Source organism: Pelobates fuscus, chromosome 3, assembly GCF_036172605.1.
Source record: "Pelobates fuscus isolate aPelFus1 chromosome 3, aPelFus1.pri, whole genome shotgun sequence".
Classification (NCBI taxonomy): Eukaryota; Metazoa; Chordata; class Amphibia; order Anura; family Pelobatidae; genus Pelobates; species Pelobates fuscus.
In genome coordinates this window covers 361,120,553-361,139,328 of record NC_086319.1, presented here as the reverse complement: position 1 = coordinate 361,139,328, position 18,776 = coordinate 361,120,553, and the positions used below count along the sequence as shown (strand labels likewise).

Here is an 18,776-nt window from a genome sequence, read left to right as displayed (position 1 = left end):
TGGCAGGGAAGGGCTAGGTTAAGTGGGAGGTAGGTGGAGTATGAAGTGGTCATGGCAAGGTTTAGGCTGGATTAGGCAGGAGTGTTACAATTGGTTGGTAGGTTCGAGCTCATAGGGGGCTCTGAACCTGGGGGTGTAAGTGTGTCTCGGTACACCCCTACAGTTTAAACATTTGGATATGGGGCCTCTTTGGTAGGCCGTGTTTCATGTTATATGTTATTTTATATGGTTATATATTGTTATATTGGTATTGGTATGGGGTTATTGCCAGGGGTATTTATGTATGGAGGGAGATTGTTTCTAAATATTATTACTATTTTGGCAATGACCCTAATTTGTTAAATGTTATGATAATAATTAAATAAAGCTGTGGGCTATATATTTCCAACAGAAAAGCCGGTGTCCGTGTCTTATTAAGGGGAGTTTGGAGTTGAGTATTGCACATGCCAAATTACGACTGTGCGCATGTCATGAGTCTGAACTATATCTACTAAGGAAGACAAGTTTCTGGATAGTAAAATTTAGAACATATGTTATAATTTATATATCATTAAAGTATATATCATTATCATTTGAACAATCCATTTTATTTGATAACGTTACTGTTATTTCACATTTAACAAGTGATCCCAGAAGTTTTTTGTGATATTTCAGTTAATATTATCTCACATGCAAAAACAGTCTGTTGAGTAAATATTTGAATGCTCCTTTTCAAGTAATTTATAAGTTAACTGCTTATAGCAGTGGTTCCCAAACTTTTTAAGTTCATGGCGCACTTAATATTTCAATATTTTTCCAAGGCATCACGAGTCAAAATTTCTAGGTTGTATATCTGTACAGCGCTGCAGCATTTACTGGCGCTGTAGTGAAATGTACAGTGCTGACGTTTAAAGGAGTAAAGTTGCAGTATAAGCATAGGATAGTATAAAAGAGCAAGTCAATTGTGGTGTGCCAGAACCGACTATGTGGTAGGCCTGTAGATAAAGAGGGCCCACCAGGGATAAGAAAAGAAAGAAAAAGAGAAAAGAAATAAAGAAAAAGTGTTGAGAAAGTGGAGTGGTGGGAGGGTCATTCAAACGCTGACCTTGAACGGTATGGAGTCAGGTAAGGGATGTTCCTTAAATAGGTAAGTGTATAATAAGCCCCTCCCACAATTACAGGCCAAACGGCCTTAATACTTGTGTTAGGGGCACATAGCCGTTTAAGGAGTAAAGTTCCAGTATAAGCGTAGGATAGTATAAAAGAGCAAGTCGGTAGCAAGTCGGTAAATAAAGAAGGCAAAAGTGAATAATCAAAGATTTCAGTCAACAAATACATACAAATTAACCAGACATTTCCTTAAATGCATTTCATATTTCTTGTACTGGTTTGGGTATCTACCGTGTATAAGCAGAGGATTTCCACCGCCCCAGTGATTTGATAATGTGCACTGGAGGCTGTGGAAGCCTCCACTATATGGAAGGAGTGACCTGAGTAGTTAGAAGGGTTGTGGCCTAGCTGGGTTAACAGAGACCTGACATATTTCATGAAGGTAGAGGTAGTAAGCACTGAGCCTTGTAATAAAAATAAGGCCTGTGATGGTTGTGATTTGGGGGTTTTGAAGGTAGGAATCTAGGACCGCAACTGGGCACCATTTATTGTGGGTAGGATAGTGTTATCTCTACTGGTGGTGCGTGTTGACTCGTTTTGGAATGTGGTAGAGCCAATATGCAGTGATCCATGTGTTTACGTAGGTTGGATCGTTGAAGACAATGATCTGTCTGAGTGGTGGTGATAGTAGTAAACTCTCTTGGCCTGAGAAAGCCGTAGAAGGCTATGTACATGGCTGTTTTCATTACTGCGTTGTTAGTGGAATTAAATGGTTTTAAATCTATTAGGTTAGATAAGGAATGGAAACGTTGGTTGTCTATTGGTATTCTCTGTGAGGTACAAATGGGAACGGATTTCTGAATACCTCTGAGTATGTTCTTTATCTGGTATGATGACATGAAGCTATGGTTGTTTGGCCATAGGGTTAGAATGTGGTGTTGAATGCCTGTCAAATATAATTTAATGGTGTTGTGAGATAGTTTAAGTTTAAGATGGCAAAAATAAGCAGGTGAGATGTCATGACAAAAGGTTGATATATGTTGTGTTCCAACAGGAATCTTTTAAACAAGATGAAGGCTCTGTTATACGTCCTATGAGTATTGGACAAAAGTGCTAATTGGGACAGTTCCCTGCTATGTTGCATGAGAATGTCTAATCCATGATTAGATGCTGGAACGAAGGAGTGGCTGTGGCTGCTTGAGCGGCTGTAAGAAGTGCTTGATGAAATGCCTGGAATTTAGTGCTTGGTAGAGAGAAATCCTCGCCACCTTCTTGAGACATACTAAATAACATGAAGATAGCCATTACTACTTGAACAGCATGGGTCTTGTACTGGCTTGTTAGCTAAAGTCTCATGGCGAAACAGTTATTTATTTGTTTTGGTGACTGGTGAGGCCCTGCTAGTTGTCAAGTGGCTTGAGAGGCTCTATCTATGCGTTGGCGCGAGGGGATTTTTTGTGGCCACCAAGCGTAGTGACGGGATGTCGGCCTCTCGGTGACTGTAACCAGAATAATAGGAAAGGGAGTGACAGGTGAGGCCCTCTCTATGTTACTATGCGAGGTGGCTAGCTAACGAGTGGCCCGATGGGTGTATGCCTCCGAGTGTGAGGCGGGGTGTTGGCCTCGCGGGAAAACTAACTGGAAGGCATGAAATGCCGAGAAAAAGGAAAAATACCTATTGGACCCTAAATGCCAGTACACTATTATCTATTCCTGAGGAAATTGGAATATATATATACCACGTGAGCAGGTGTATGTACCTGGTATGTATGGTTTATGACCTGTTAATCCGAATAGGTTTTTTAGTAGTACCTGTAACCTGAATGGATGAAATAACATATGAAATAATAGATATAGGCATATACCAAGCTTACCCTAATATGTGCAGCATGTACAAATTATAGAGCAAAGTGCTCTGTCAAATAAGTCACTTGTATGCTTCTAATTCCCCCTTCTCATAGGGAGACTGATTATATATAAGCAGGGAAAGTTAAATGGAACTATGTAGTATATGAGTTTTAAACCTATACAGGGAGGCAACAATGCATGAAAAGTGATTCCAACAGAATATGTGAAAATTCAAACACAAAGCGTGTAACAGATATAATTTTGAAACATGCTGTATGTTATTTGACCGGTAGGGGCCAGTATTTGTAGATATGTTTAAACGAAAGCTGTATTTCATGTGGTTGCGCACTAAATGTTTTTTTCAGTATGAATTCGTACCATCAGTAACTAAAACAATGTGCCGCATGATTAAAGTAGACTATCTCCCGTTCGGGAGTGTGTGGCCGTACTCAGTACTCAGAAGTTGTGAACATGAGTGTTTGTCAAAATCCAATGAATACAATTGTATGTGCTATCTGAGATGAGGGGTCAACCTGTAGAGGTAAGTAGCGAGTGTGTTCTTGAACTGCCGTTCGTGTAGTACTATGTGCACGAACGTAATAGCCTGGTATAACAAGCAAATGTAACAAACAGTGTTCTCATTCGGGAGTTTTGGTGAATCAAGAGAATGAGCAAGAACAATTGAAATACGTTAGAACATGGTGGAAAACGTATGGGTTTTGCATTAAACAGTAAAGGTAAGTATCAGACTTTAAGAATAACTCTACAAGCTGTAAATCTCCACTACTAGTGCCTCTTGCCTATAGCACAGATACTTGAACTATGACAGAAATCCCAACAATTCATAATGTATATGATAGTTGACCTGTAGAGGTCAGTATTGGGGTTATGTTGAACCCGCCGTTCGTGCGACTAAGTGTACGAATGGAAACTGTGTGGACAGATAACCGTGGTAAGGAGTTCCTGTTTGGGAGTTTGTATGCATCACAAGTGAAGGAAACGAATGGACCATGTAACAAATGTAGCAAACGAACGGACACTGTAAAGTGTCAGGCAGCAAGTGAAACATATGAATGGAAACCGTAAAGTGAGGACCCGACCCGTGAAGACGCCGTGGGAATGTACTTGGCGCGACGGGTGGATCAATTTACGGTTTGGTGTGTATTAGGACTCAATCTGCGTCGCTGGAAAGCTGTTTGACCGGAAAACCTTGCGGCTTGAATACTGAAAACACATCTGAAGTAGAAGACCTCGTGGAGCACAGGTACTGTCAAAATGGCGTCTGGATGAACCCGGAAGTGGATCTCATTCAAACGCTGACCTCAAACGGTATGGAGCCAGGTAAGGGATGTTCCTTAAATAGGTAAGTGTATAATAAGCCCCTCCCACAATTATAGGCCAAATGGTATAATATATATGTTTAGTTTTGTTCCTGCATACTTGTATTTTAATATATTGTAATAAAATAAAGTATTGTCAATTTTAGGGAAGAGTTTCAAGGATCTAACACATCAGTTTGAGTGTCTTGGTTGCTACCTGTTTTCAATAGAAGTTTATATATCATATTAAACAATTCCTATTTGAATAAAAAGTTAAATACGATCATAATTAATTTAAATTTTAGCTTGTTTTCCTTTGTTTTTGATTTGTGTTTTTTTTAATTCTAGTTTTCAAAGAATGCTAAATAAATAATACGTTTGATCAATTTTCTTTTATTAATTAGAACAAATGGTAAGCCATAATAACATTTCTCAGTCTTAAATGAACTGAACGCAAGTCAAAATTGCAAAGCATCAAAGAATTTGATAAAACAAAAGTCAATTCATCGAGAGGGATATTCTTCTTTCTCAGCCACTGCAATTTGTGTTGCTGTTTGAGATGTTCTTTAAAGGAATGTGAATTCCATAGTCGCTGGCATGACAGCTATACTGCACTGGTTAACATTTCTCTTCATTCTCACATAGCCACCTTCTCCCCATTCTTCACCCCAGCTACAAAACAAAATACATAACACAATTACTTAATAGTAATAGTAATGCATTAATTTCCAAAGTAACATATTATAACACTTAACTCTGAGCAGCACTTACCCAATGTCTATAATTTGAGATTTAAGATATCAGGAATAATTCCCCATGAATGAGCTCAAGGGACAAATGCTTTTTGAGATAAACGTAAATTCTTAATTGTAAGTGCATCAAGTTTCCATGACAAGAAGCATAGATGATCTTTTATCTTAGTTGTGATTTTTTATTTTTTGTTTAAAGTAAACTTTCTTATATTTAAAAAGTAGATTTTGGGCTTTAAACTTTTGTGTCAGTTTTCATTCTGGTAAACTAGTAAGTTGAGCAAGATTTTTTCCAAAAGGCTGGGAACAATCCTCTTGTATTTGAAATATTGTATTTGAAATATATTTAATGTTTGCCTAAGGCAGGGGTAGGCAACTTTCGGCATTTCAGATGTTGCAGACTACATGTCTCTTGATTATTATTATTATTCTTTATAAAGCTCCAACAAATTCCGCAGCTCTGTGCAATGGGATGTTTTGCCATCATTATGGCTGTGTGAGTATTATGGGAGATGAAGATGAAGGTTGCCTACTCCTGGCCTAAGGTTTCATGATTTCATACACTATCTAAGTTGTTGAAATATTTGCTCTAAATTGAATTTTGAATATTTTTCAATCTGCAATAATAAAATAGAAACAGTAATAGTTAATAATTTACAAATAAAAGTACAGAGTCACAGCGTGTTACCCAAATAGATACCAAAAACACTCAAAACACCCGTGTGGTAACCTCTCTATCCACACTAAAAATCAGTTAATAATTTACCTATTCCTAACTATCCAGTAGTTGCGTCCATATCCCTCAATGATGATTGCATGATTTGGTCCTCCAGCACAGCTTCCATCATATATTCCTAAATTAAATGAAATATATTTTTAAACAAGTTGAAAATGTATTTTAAATAAAATAAAAAAACAAAAAAATGAGGGTTGCCACTCTCCTAACTATGATTTTGTATGTAGTATTGAGATTAATTTGCTAATTAAAATAATAAAGTGCCTGTGGCAGAACCACTGCTTATCCGGGTGTTTTCTCCTTATATTTTGTGTTTCCCCTTTGTATTTCGTGTACTGTGCCCTGTTTCCCTGTTCGGGAACGTTCATATGGTAAGGACCCTTTTGGGGCACTGGCCATTTTCTTTGCCTGGGAGACAAGGAGACTAGATCCCTTTCCCGCTCATTGACTCTCAGGCACAGTGGCTCCTGGGATGAAGACCGCTGTTGTTTGGTGTGAAAGACCCCTTGCATTCGTGGCAGGCTTTCTGTGTCTGGGAGACAAAGTGACTAGGTCCCTTTTCCTAGGACTTGGTTCCCAGGTACAGAGGATCCTGGGATGGAAACCCCTGTCTGTGTGTGTAGAAGACCCCTTGAAAGGGGTTTGCATAAAAGCCGTGAGTGGCACAATAAGATTGAGTTGTACTCCCGGAGCTGTGTCTCATCCAGTTACTGGGGGGAATGGGTGTCCTTATACTTATAAGTAGTTCTGGAGTGGCTGAAGGAAGAAATTAGTGGAAGTAACCGGTCGGGTTACCCGTGGTCCGGTACAGTGCCAAAAGAAAGTTTGCCAATACAGAGTCCAAATATCAATCCAAGTCCAAAATACTAGTTTCTAGAGCAACAGGCTACATTCCAATTTAACAATCCTAAATCCTACTTAATCTCATTTATTTTCTCGTTCAAGGACCACTGTGTTCATCAGCTGATCACCATCAGCCAGTGTGCAAAGTCTCACCAGGTCTAACTCAGGCAGGGAGCTTCTGGCTGCAGAGAGGCAGGGACCAGTACACTTCAGAAGTCAAACCGTTAGCAAACTGTTAAGCTGCTTACTTTGGGGTGATCCAAGTCAACCCTGGCTCCATAATCACTAAAGTGTGCTGTAGCAGTTATAATACTTTGCACAGCCATTAAGATAAACAGATGAGATTGCTGAAACTAAAATCAACTGATTTTGTTTTCACAACACAGCAAATATAAATGCAACCATAGAAAGATCTTTTTTACTTTTTTGCATTGTTAGTTGGCTACATTTTGACTATTAAAAAAGTTAAAATTTTGGTAACTTGGTAATTTGAACTAATTGTTCATAATCTGTTTTCAATTATTTTATGTTTGTCCTAAGTATAGCTATGCTATCAAGTTGGGTCCAATGCATTTTTAATAAATTTTTTAATGTAATTCTTGTGTATCTTTTTCCTTGCTATTTTGTTCTCACCAAATAAATCTGGAGAATATTAAAAAACAAAAAAATCTGTAGTCTGGTGCTTTTTTTGTATACAACTATCTGTGTTATAACATATATTTGTTTAACAGAGCATTTTGAAATAAAAAAGTATTGTTGCATTATTATCATTATTCATTACCCTTTTCATACAGCATAAATTCATCATTAACGCCAATTCCAGCAGTAACAGGTCCATTAGTTGCCACGGATTTTGCCAAATCTTCTTCTCCACTCAGATAATAGAATTTGGTTGCTCTCATCTTTATTGCATTATTTGAATTAAATAAGCACTTAGATTGCTAAAAAGAAATAAGCAAAATTAATTAAGAGTGTAAAACATATTGTTGAAGCAATTTCTTCCAAAATGCAATTTAAACATTGACAATATGTTTTATTGTACTAGCCTTTATAGAACGGGATGGGAAAAAAAATTTGAATTATTATGTTGAATATGAATTAGCAGGGATCCACCAAACCCCTGGTCAACTTTACTTCATTCTCTAAACATGGGTTGTGGAATCTAAAATATAACCCAAACAATGCCAATACATAATTCCCTGGTCTTGTAACCCTCTTCATATATGTGTCTGGGCCAGGTTATCCAATTATGTGGCCACATACAATATATTTGACCACACCTGCCTAACTGAGTCAGAATAAAACTCATATAATCAGCCAATGTACATCTCTGCATAACACTTCACACTTTTAATTATTAGTAAATGGGGAAGCTTAAACTGTTACAAATCTGAAATGTTTCATATAGCACGGTGGGCCTAGATGGCCATGCACCCTTTCATCTCCCTTGCCTGCCCATGCAGAGCCAGCCTTGCTGGAAGCCAATCTCAGGCTGGTGAGGAGATCAAAGATCTCCCTCACTGTCCCGCTGGCATTTAGCTCCAGAAGAGGGAGGGAAGGGCCTGGGAGGCTCTGTGTTCCTCTCGCGAGCAGGCTAGTTGGAGCATTGCCGCCTGTTACAATGGCAACGCTCCAATACAGTGCTGTTCTCACAGGAGGAGAGGAAAGTCAGCCTGTAGCCAGAGGAGCTACAGGCTAAAGTAAACATGCCACCACTAGATCACCAGGGTTTGCAGCATTATGTCCCTTCTCCCTGGTAAAAGGTAAGAAGAAGGGAGAGGAAGACATTAAGATACATTTTCACATTGCACCCTTCCCACCCTTCACACACACTACACCCCTCACACACACTGCACCCCTCACACACTACACCCCTCAAACACACTACTCCCCTCACACACACTACACCCCTCACACACACACTGCATCATTCACACACACTACCCCACACTGCACCCATCACACACACTGGGCCCTCACACACACTGCCCCCTCACACACTGCCCCCCAACACACACTGCCCCCTCACACACATAGCACCATTAAGACACACAGCACCCTTCATACACACACACACTGCCCCCTCAAACACACACACACACTGCCCTCCCACACACACCAACACTATTCACACACACACAGCAACACTCATACACACAAACACACAGCACCCCTTACACACACTGCACCCTTCATGCACACTGCCCCCTCACACACACTACACCACTAACACACACAGTACACCCTTCACACAAAAACACACTACACCCTTCACAAACAATCACACAGCACCTCTCTCCCACACACAGCACCCTTCACACACACACACACACACACACACACACACACACACACACACACACACATTGCACCCCTCACCCTCACATTGCACCCCTCACCCTCACACTGCACCCCTCACCCACATACTGCACCCCTCACAGACACACAGCACCACTCACACACACAGCACCGGTCCACACACACTTCTCCTTCACATGCACTGCAACTCTCTCACACACACAATCACAGCACTTCACAGACACATGGAAAAAAAAAAGTAGAAAAGAGAATAGAAAAAAAGGAAAATATTATTTTAAGTACATAGTTAAAAAAAACTCCTTTCTAAAAAAAATGCACTTGCGCTATAAAATTAGTTACTGTGGCACTGCTGGGAGGCAAGGAAATGTTACCTTCAACGAAGATGTAAAAGTGGGTGGTAGGTTTTAAAAGGTTGACTACCCTATATCTAGAGCATGATTGGTTTGGTTTGTTGCAGGGAAAAACAATGTGGTGATTTCTCTTTAATGTAAAATAAAATGCACAAGATTCCAAATATAAAAATGTATATTGTTAAACAGTTGTAGTCTAAATAAATATTTACTTAGAGTACAACTGTTAATGAATGTCTAAAAGAAAGAAATCCTACCTGTTCTTCATATTTGTAGTCATCACTCTTCATAATACCATTTTTGGAAACATATTCCAGAGCATTAATTGGAAGTCCACCATCACAACCATAATTTGATTTATCGCAATCCACAAGCTGCTGCTCACTGAATAGGAGTTGCTTACCCTTATCAAGGCAGTAACGGGTTTCAATAAGGCCCACCTTAAAACACAATTTACATGAGATCCTTTTAATTCAGAAAGAAAAAATAATCATAAAAAAATTATATTGAACTCCATCCATATTACAAGAATATTATGTTCAGCAATATACAGAATCACTTTATTGAATTGGGACAAATACATTGAAACAAATTTGAAGGAGAGTAGAGTGTAGTTAACTGCACTATTCTCTTCTGAATTGCTCATTCTATCCCAGTCACGTTTGAGAAGCTATATTGGTCCAGCTATACAGATGCAAAATAATGAAGTATTGCAGTTTCTTGTAATACCTTGTGTACAGGGCCGGACTGGGACAAAAATTCAGCCCGGGCAATTAAAGGCAGAGCAGCCCACTATTAGGGGCGGGGCCAGAAAGGGGGCATGTCATGTCACCACCATTGACACGCACACCCCCTTCCCCCCCCACCAAATGAGTATGTTAATGTGACTGCTCCAGAGCATCCAGTGCTCCTGGCTAAAATAAATGCCAGGATTTTTTTTGGGGGGGAAGGGGGGGGGTTGAGTTTGTGCTGCGTTTGCTGGCGATTTGTCTCTGGTGTCCTCAATAGTGGGATACCAGAGATCAAAACAGGAACCGGACTGTTAAAGAGTGTTGTGCATGTGTGGGGATGTTCCTTGTGTTGTTGTAAATGTTTGGACGTTGCATGTGTGTAGAGCAATTGTGTGTGTGAAGAGGTCTGTTTGTGGCGTACTACATGTGGCTAGTGGCTGTAGTGTGTGTGTCTCTGGGTTGTAAAGTATGTGTGTTTGTGTGTGTGTATTTATATAGAGCCTGTGGAGTGTGTGCATGTAAGGAGCTGTACTGTGTGTTTGTGAGTGTATCTAGGGGCTCTAGTGTGTGCATGCATATGGGAGCTGTAGAGCACATGTGTATAGGGGGGATAATGTATGCATAGGTGGTGTAGTGTGTACAAGGGGTGCAAAATATGTATTTATAGGGGATATAAATTAGTGTGGGTGCATGCAGGGGGTGTGATGTGTGTGTTTATAGGGGTATAACGTATGAGAGTGCAGGGAGTGTAGTGTAGGTTTATGGGGTATAGAGTGTGTTTAGTGTGTGTATGTGAGTGTCAGGGGAATAGTGTGTATATAAGGGGTATAGAGTGTGTGTAGTGTGTTTGTGTGTAAGTGCAGGAGGTGCAGTGTGGATATAGGGGTATAGAGTGTGTATTGTGTGTTAATGCAGGGGCTGTAGTGTGTATGTAGGGGTATAGAGTGTATGCAGTGTGTTAATGCAGGGGGTGTAGTGTGTTTGTGTGTTAGTGCAGGGGGTGCTGTGTGTGTAGTGTGTTAGTGCAGGGGAGCAGTATGTTTGTGTGTTAGTGTGTTAGTGCAGTGTGTGTTAGTGCAGTGCGTGTTAGTGCAGTGCGTGTTAGTGCAGTGTGTGTTTGTGTGTTACTGCATTGTGTGTTAGTGCAGTGTGTGTTAGTGCAGGGGAGCAGTATGTTTGTGAGTTAGTGCAGTGTGTTTTAGTGCAGTGTGTGTTTGTGTGTTACTGCAGTGTGTGTTTGTGTGTTACTGCAGTGCGTGTTAGTGCAGTGTGTGTTACTGCAGTGTGTATTAGTGCAGTGTGTGTTTGTGTGTTAGTGCAGTGTGTGTTAGTGCAGGGGAGCAGAATGTGTGTGTGTGTTAGTGGTGCAGTGAGTGTTACTGCAGAGTGTGTTTGTGTTTTACTGCAGTGTGTGTATTAGTGCAGTGTGTGTTTGTGTGTTACTGCAGTGAGCGTTAGTGCAGTGTGTGTTAGTGCAGTGTGTGTTAATGCAGGGGAGCAGAATGTGTGTGTGTTAGTGGTGCAGTGAGCGTTAGTGCCGTGTGTGTTTGTGTGTTAATGTAGGGGAGCAGAATGTGTGTGTGTTAGTGGTGCAGTGAGTGTTAGTGCAGTGTGTGTTTGTGTGTTAGTGCAGTGTGTGTATGTGTGTTAATGCAGGGGAGCAGAATGTGTGTGTGTTAGTGGTGCAGTGAGTGTTAGTGCAGGGGTGCAGTGTGTGTAGTGTGTTTGTATGTGTGTAATGTGTTTGTGTGTGTATATGGCCTTAAATTATTATTATTATTAAAAAGTAAAAAAAAAAAAAAAAATCAATTTATTCCCCCTTTTAACTTTTATGTGGGGGGGGGAACATTCACATACCTGGTGGTCCAGTGAGGGGGGGGGGCTACGCCACACACACATCCCTGGCGGTCCAGCGGCAGGTAATTCAGTCTGTACCCCGCAGGGTACAGACCATCTCTCTCTCTCCCTCTCGCGAGCGCCGTTTTTTCAGAGCGTTGCCGCGGGTTACCATGGCAACGCTCTGATAATCTCGGAGCTCGCGAGAAGAAGAGAACGGAAGCTGCTCGCCGTGCGCGGAGGGAGACCGGCTCCCTTCCCGATCTCCCCATCGGCCCATGATGGGATAGAACTCCATCTTGGGGCCGGTGCTGCTGCGCATGGGCCGGCAGGGGAGATCTCTTGATCTTTCCTGCCGGCCTCGGCCCATGGCCATCGCGGCCCACCGAGCATTTGCCCGGTTTGCCCGATGGCCAGTCCGGGCCTGCTTGTGTATTTGACTAACATAAATTATTAGTGACAAGGCTTCAGGAGTTCCTCAACTTATAAAGTCTAAAAGCTATCATAGCCTGCTTGTTTCTTTATTGGTCAGTGATGCTTTAGACTTGATGAAGAGAGGTACTCCTGAAAGCTTGTGACTACAGATTTCTGTTAGATAATAAACAAGGTAATACAAGAAACTGCAATACTTTTTTAAACATTTTTTTGCCCTATATCCTGGACAGATGTATGGAACTTGAAGCCTTCTTAAAAGGTCATTGCTTCACAAAAGTTGGTATGAATTTGTGTTCAATTGTTTTTTGAAAATAAATATATTACCTTAACTATTTTAATACAGATCTGTAATTTGCGAGCCAAATATAGACCAAAAATTGCATGTTACATTAAAACTATGTGAGAATTTTTGGGGAGATTCCATCATTAAATATTTTTTTTTTAAATTGCTTATATGTGCACAAGGTGCCAAATGGCTGATGGGAATGGCATCTTTAGATATCTTTTTGTACAATATGAAATTGCAACAGCTGATGGGAGCATGCTGCATGTTCTTGCACAACTTGCAATATATGTCTGTGGCACCTTATTATAGATGCAGAGGATCATATTGGAAGAACCTGTATTCAATTCATATATAATCCATTTTTTTTAAACTCTAGCACATTTTTGAAAGAGCAATAGTGATATTGAAACCAAAGAAGGGGAGGAAGATGACATTTCTAAGGAGTAGGAGGTTCAGGTAAGTTTATCTATCTTACTGATCCTCTCCCAGGTTCAAAATGGTCACTTTGGTGAGGACCTTGCAAAAAAATACAAAGACCTCAGAAGTAACAGTAATGTTTCAATTCTATCCACCATGCATTCACTATAAATTAACACAATATAGGACAAATCAAATTTCTTAATAGCTAGATTTACAGTAATTAAGTGATTAATTTTACCGTCGCAAATGCCCAACATGAGCCGCATTCGCCTTGACTTTTAACTGGAGTCACACATTTTGTTTTTCTCCAGTCAAATCTCTTTGGAATAATGGGCAAATTTCCATGACGATTCTGGAAAAAGCGAGGTTCTGAAACTTTTCCTTTCAAGCCAAGACTGATGTGGGAAGCCCGTTCTTCTGGGGTCTGAAGCAAGATAACACAATTTATTCATAATGCAGGTCAGTCTCTCTTTCATTCACTTTACGCTGCACCATGTAAATAAATAATTGTTGCTGTTTGTGTTCATTCTTGTGTATTACTAAAAAATATTTGGAAATACATCACATGCAGTACAAAAACAGGTCAGATGTAAATTATAAAGTAAAGGTAAATGCTCTTTTTCTAGAAGGTCACCAGAGAAAACTAAAAATGTATATCAGTGATTCCTGTACTAGCTCTCCTTATAAAAAAGAAAATATATATATATATATTTATTTTGGTATGGAAAACAAAAACAATCTCATTAATTATTTTCAGGGGCTGGTTAATTAAATTACTAATATAGCTACATAATTATTTCATAACACTTACCAGATCTGCAAACTGATTCATTGCCAAAGTGTAGTTTTTAAGACCTAGTTCTGCCAGCTGGTTGTGTTTCTGCACCAGATCCCTCGTGGCTAACCATGCTTCTAGACGATACAACTCAATTTCTTCTGTGTCATATTGTTTTCCTGCCATGAAATATAACAATAAAATGGAAACTATATAAATGAACGGAGAATAGAGTACCAAAGGAGACTGGGATATAGTATAGTCTTAGTTGAGTGTCAGCTGTCTTCCAGACTCTAAACTGTTAAATAAAGAAAATAAATCAATTTTATTGAAATAAATAAATATTAACACATTTCCCAACATTACAGCACACAGATCTAAGAACCTTAAAGACTACCTAGTACACAGCCATACAGAACCAATAAAAGTGCAACCCACGTGGCTAACACAAACTACTGGAGTATTTCGATGTGGACACTGCAAAGCCTGTATATTTATCAAAACAAACCAAAACAGTAGCAAGTACGAAAACTAAAAAGGAATACAAGATCAAGGAGTTTATCAACTGTAGTTCCACACATATTATATATTTAACAACATGCAGTTGTGGGATCCAATACATAGGTAAAACCTACTAGCAACTAAGACGAATGATCCTACAACATGTATGTTCAATCACAAACCCCAATATATCTACCATGTTAGAAACCATCATGATGGTGATCCCACATGCTTAACTTCTCAGACATTGACCATGAACACCAGAAAAGGCAATTTTAATAAAATCTTACTAATGAAAGAATCAAGGTGGATTTACCATTTTAAAACACTCACACCAGAAGGTCTCAACGAGGAATCTAATTTTACACCTTTCATCCATAAATAAATGGACTGAAGAAACTATGATCCCATTTTTAAGAACCTGTCAGATCAATGCATTGTGTAGTAAATCATACTTTACTATTTACAAACAACATAAGGTAGCCAGTTAACCCCTTAAGGACTGAGCAAAATAATGTACACGTTTTGATCAAAATAAAGCGTAAACAAAACTTGAATTTGACTATATGTCTGGTCAACCGCAATTCACCTCCTGTTGACCTATTTTCACTTATGTTGACAGATTTTATTAGTTTTTTTTTTTTTTTTTTTTAAACACCTAATCTAGGCAAAAATAATGGTGGTTTAGTTACATTATATGATCATACATTGCATAAGCCTGCCACAGACATTAGGCTGTTAGAGTAGGACCTGCCAAAGAGGGGGTACATTGACGTTGTGGCAGGCTTATGCAATGTATTATCATATAATGTAACTAAACCCCCATTATTTTTGCCTAGATTAGGTGTTTTAAAAAAAAAAAAAAAAACTAATAAAATCTGCCAACATTGAAGTTTAGTGGATAGGTGAGTACGCTGGATCTTGTGTATTGTATAATTGGACCCCAGCAGCACCCCATTTATGCATGTTCAGGTAAGTGCAGCCTCCCCCCCTGTTTCATATATATATATATATATATATATATATATATATATATATATATATATATATATGTATATATATATATATATATATATATATATATATATATAATTTTATGTGTATTTTGATATTAATATATATAATTATATATATTAATATTAAAATACACTTAGTGTATGTGTATGTATGTGTAAGTGTGTGTGATATGATCTGAGATATATGATCTAAGTATATATTATTTAATTTTAAACTGTTTAAAAACTTTATTTTATTTTATTAAAGGCAGCAGGGGGACTACCTGCCATTCCAGGCACTCCCCCTGCTGGCACTGCTATGGATGGCTATTCCGTTCATGTGATAGGGAGGTCCTCGCAAGGACCTTTGATCACATGGCTCAGGAGGGCCAAATCGGTAGCAGGGGGACTGCCTGGGATGCCAGGGAAGTCCCCCCATCACATTCACCAGTGGGGGATCGCCAGCAAGCAGGTAAGTCCCCTGGATTGCAGGGACGTACTATGCCGCCCGCCGGCATGTAGAGCCGGTTTCCCAAGGATGGCATAGTACTCCCACCATCCTTAAGGGGTTAATGAAAATGTATGTGAACTACATCGAACTCTGTAAAAGAGTTATGATGATTTTTCATCTCCTCCCCAATCTCTTACCTCGTAGGCTACTTTTCAGTCCAAAAGGTTAGATATTCTTTCTGCTTGACAATATAGTTTCTGTTAAGGCACTTACAAGATGTAACTATTTTTGATCATAACTATTTCCACATATGTTACAACTGTCATAAAGTATCAATTTTAACAGAGAAATCAACAGGCTCTCATAATCCTTGACAATTGGACAGTACTTAGAATGGGTTTGATAATTTATCATCTATTCATATAGGATACATACTAATATTCCCTTGGAAATATAGTATTATTATAATAATTATTACTCTTTTGACCATGATTTATCTTATAAACTTGATACTTCAGTAAAACTTGAAGGTATTCTTTAACATTTTTACAGTCTTGGAACTAATCTAATTGTGTTCCCTATATTTTACTTTATTGTTAGAACCAAATATATCCTTCTCTGCCATTAGCGGAGATACCTCCGCTTTTGGTTTTAGTACTGCTTCACTTGACAATAGCTTACACGCTTTTGTGAAATTCACTACGCTTCAACCCAGTGTTATCCATCAGGACACCCTGGCCATTATCACATTTAACGAGTGACCACATAGTTGTATACTGGGATAAAAAATGCCCTACGACTTCATGTTATACAGGCAGGCGTAATAAACACTTGAGCCATCAAAGCAGTTAATATCAGAACGGTTATATGATAAGGAATGGGCTTTACAATACAACATATAGTCCTACCTTAATTTCACACAAGTGAGATTGCCCTCCCAGTAGGAGGAGCACCATGACACCCTTTAACACATTTCAAATCTACCTAAAAGACACATTTCCCAGAGCAAATGGGATTGAACCTCCTCCTATTTAAACTCAGTGCTCTGTACCGGCCATTTCCCCTCAGACGAGCCAGGTTGGGTGAAACACGCGCATTAAGGGTCCTGTTAGTGCTGTCTTGATTGATCTTATGACAGGACACGGACTTGTCACCACGCTTATTTTTTTTTTAATTCATTCACTCACTCACGGAGCGATCATGCTCTTTTCTATAGGGATCATGTGTTACTAGTTGAGAGCAATAGGTGCCCTGGAAGGCACGGGAGGAAAGTTGAAGCGTTATCCACAAAGTTATGTAGCAGCATGGAATTTATTTACTACCACACTTGCTTTCCTGTGACTGAATGTGGGATTATGAATATGTGCCCTTGAAGGTAAGGGATGGAAGTTACCTAGCATCGAGTGTGTGACTTGCAATAGGTGCCTGGGGAGGCTTGTGAAGGAAGGTGCTGAGTGACTTCTCCAGTAGTGTGGATCAATTTTGATTCACCCCAGACCTTCCTGGTTTCATAGTACTATCAGACTGTCATCTAACACCGGCACTGCCAACGAACACTATTTTTTGCAATTAGAATGCGCCCATTGATGCATGGTGTTTCTTCCTTCTATACAGTCAGATAGCTATGCTATGTCTTACATATGGTTTAACATAACCATTGCTCTAACTAAGGATTTAGTTAACTTCCCCCCCTTTTTTTCTCCCATTATTGCTATTCCATTGCTTGGACTATTCATATAGATATATACCCTGGTACATAGAAACATAGAAACATAGAATGTGACGGCAGATAAGAACCATTCGGCCCATCTAGTCTGCCCAGATGGGCTGTGTGCATGGGTATATCTTTATTTATCCGCAGTTATTGCACATTATGATCCCTCAACAGGTAGTTTGCTATATTTAGGCTTTATGATTTTGAGCAGTATTTGTCATACAAGTTATTAGAAATTCGTTAGGGGTATTATTTTTTAAATGTAATATATTTGATCAATATAGTACATTCATGAAGGGAATTATACATTAAAGGGAAACTCCAGTGCCAGAAAAACGATCAGTTTTTCTGGCACTGGAGGGTCCCTCTCCCTCCCACCCCCCAATCCCCGGTTACTGAAGGGGTGAAAACCCCTTCAGTCACTTACCTGGGACAGCGGCGATGTCCCTCGCCGCTGTCTCCGCCTCCGCGACGCTCCTCCTAGTGATTACGTCGTCCGGTGGGCGAGACTAATCTCGCTCACCGGCCGAGGAGACCTAATGCGCATGCGCGGAAATTCCGCGCATGCGCATTACGTCTCCCCATAGGAAAGCATTGAAAAATCATTTCAATGCTTTCCTATGGGGTTTTGAGCGACGCTGGAGGTCCTCACACAGCGTGAGGACGTCCAGCGACGCTCTAGCACAGGAAACCTGTGCTAGAACCCAGGAAGTGACCTCTAGTGGCTGTCTAATAGACAGCCACTAGAGGTGGAGTTAACCCTGCAATGTAAATATTGCAGTTTATGAAAAACTGCAATAATTACTGTTGCAGGGTTAAGGGTAGTGGGAGTTGGCACCCAGACCACTCCAATGAGCAGAAGTGGTCTGGGTGCCTGGAGTGTCCCTTTAAGGCAAAAACAAGGATGGTAATTATAGGAAAATGTACTAATTGGACATAGAATGTTTTAGTTCATTGACTGAATAGGTAAATTTGTCCCTGACTAGCACAAATCATAGATTTCAGTAAAAATAAAAAAAAAAAAAAAAAAAAAACTGACCATATTTGGATTTCCACAAGTTCCATTCTTGTTCAAGGAAGTGTGCAGCCGAAGCACAGATTATAAGTGTTGAGAAAACAAATAGGCATTTCTTGAAATACATCCTAAAGAAAACAATCATATGTGTTAAAAGTGCTGCATTGAATCATCCACTGAAAACTCGTCGTTTTTATAACATATAAATATTAAACTACAGACAAACCTCTAAGTACTGGATAGTTTTTTTTTTACTCCTAAAAGTGGCAGGATAATATTTACAAGCCTAGTTAGCCACTTCCCTCAAACAGACATGTAAACTCTTACTAAATGTATACTTCCATTTCAAAAGCATTGTAAAATT

At 39.5% G+C, this 18,776-nt stretch overlaps 1 protein-coding gene across 1 annotated transcript; it reads right to left on the bottom strand.

The window, feature by feature from the left end:
• Positions 1-4,629: 4,629 nt before the first annotated feature.
• LOC134601391 (uncharacterized) lies at positions 4,630-18,539 on the bottom strand. Its single transcript, XM_063445867.1, has 7 exons — positions 18,437-18,539; positions 13,773-13,915; positions 13,200-13,385; positions 9,511-9,693; positions 7,366-7,525; positions 5,772-5,859; positions 4,630-4,928 (listed from the first exon to the last, which is right to left on the bottom strand). Exons 1-7 carry the CDS (start codon positions 18,537-18,539, stop codon positions 4,823-4,825), a joined length of 969 nt encoding a protein of 322 aa, XP_063301937.1. The 3' UTR covers positions 4,630-4,822.
• Between the last annotated feature and the right edge of the window lie 237 nt (positions 18,540-18,776).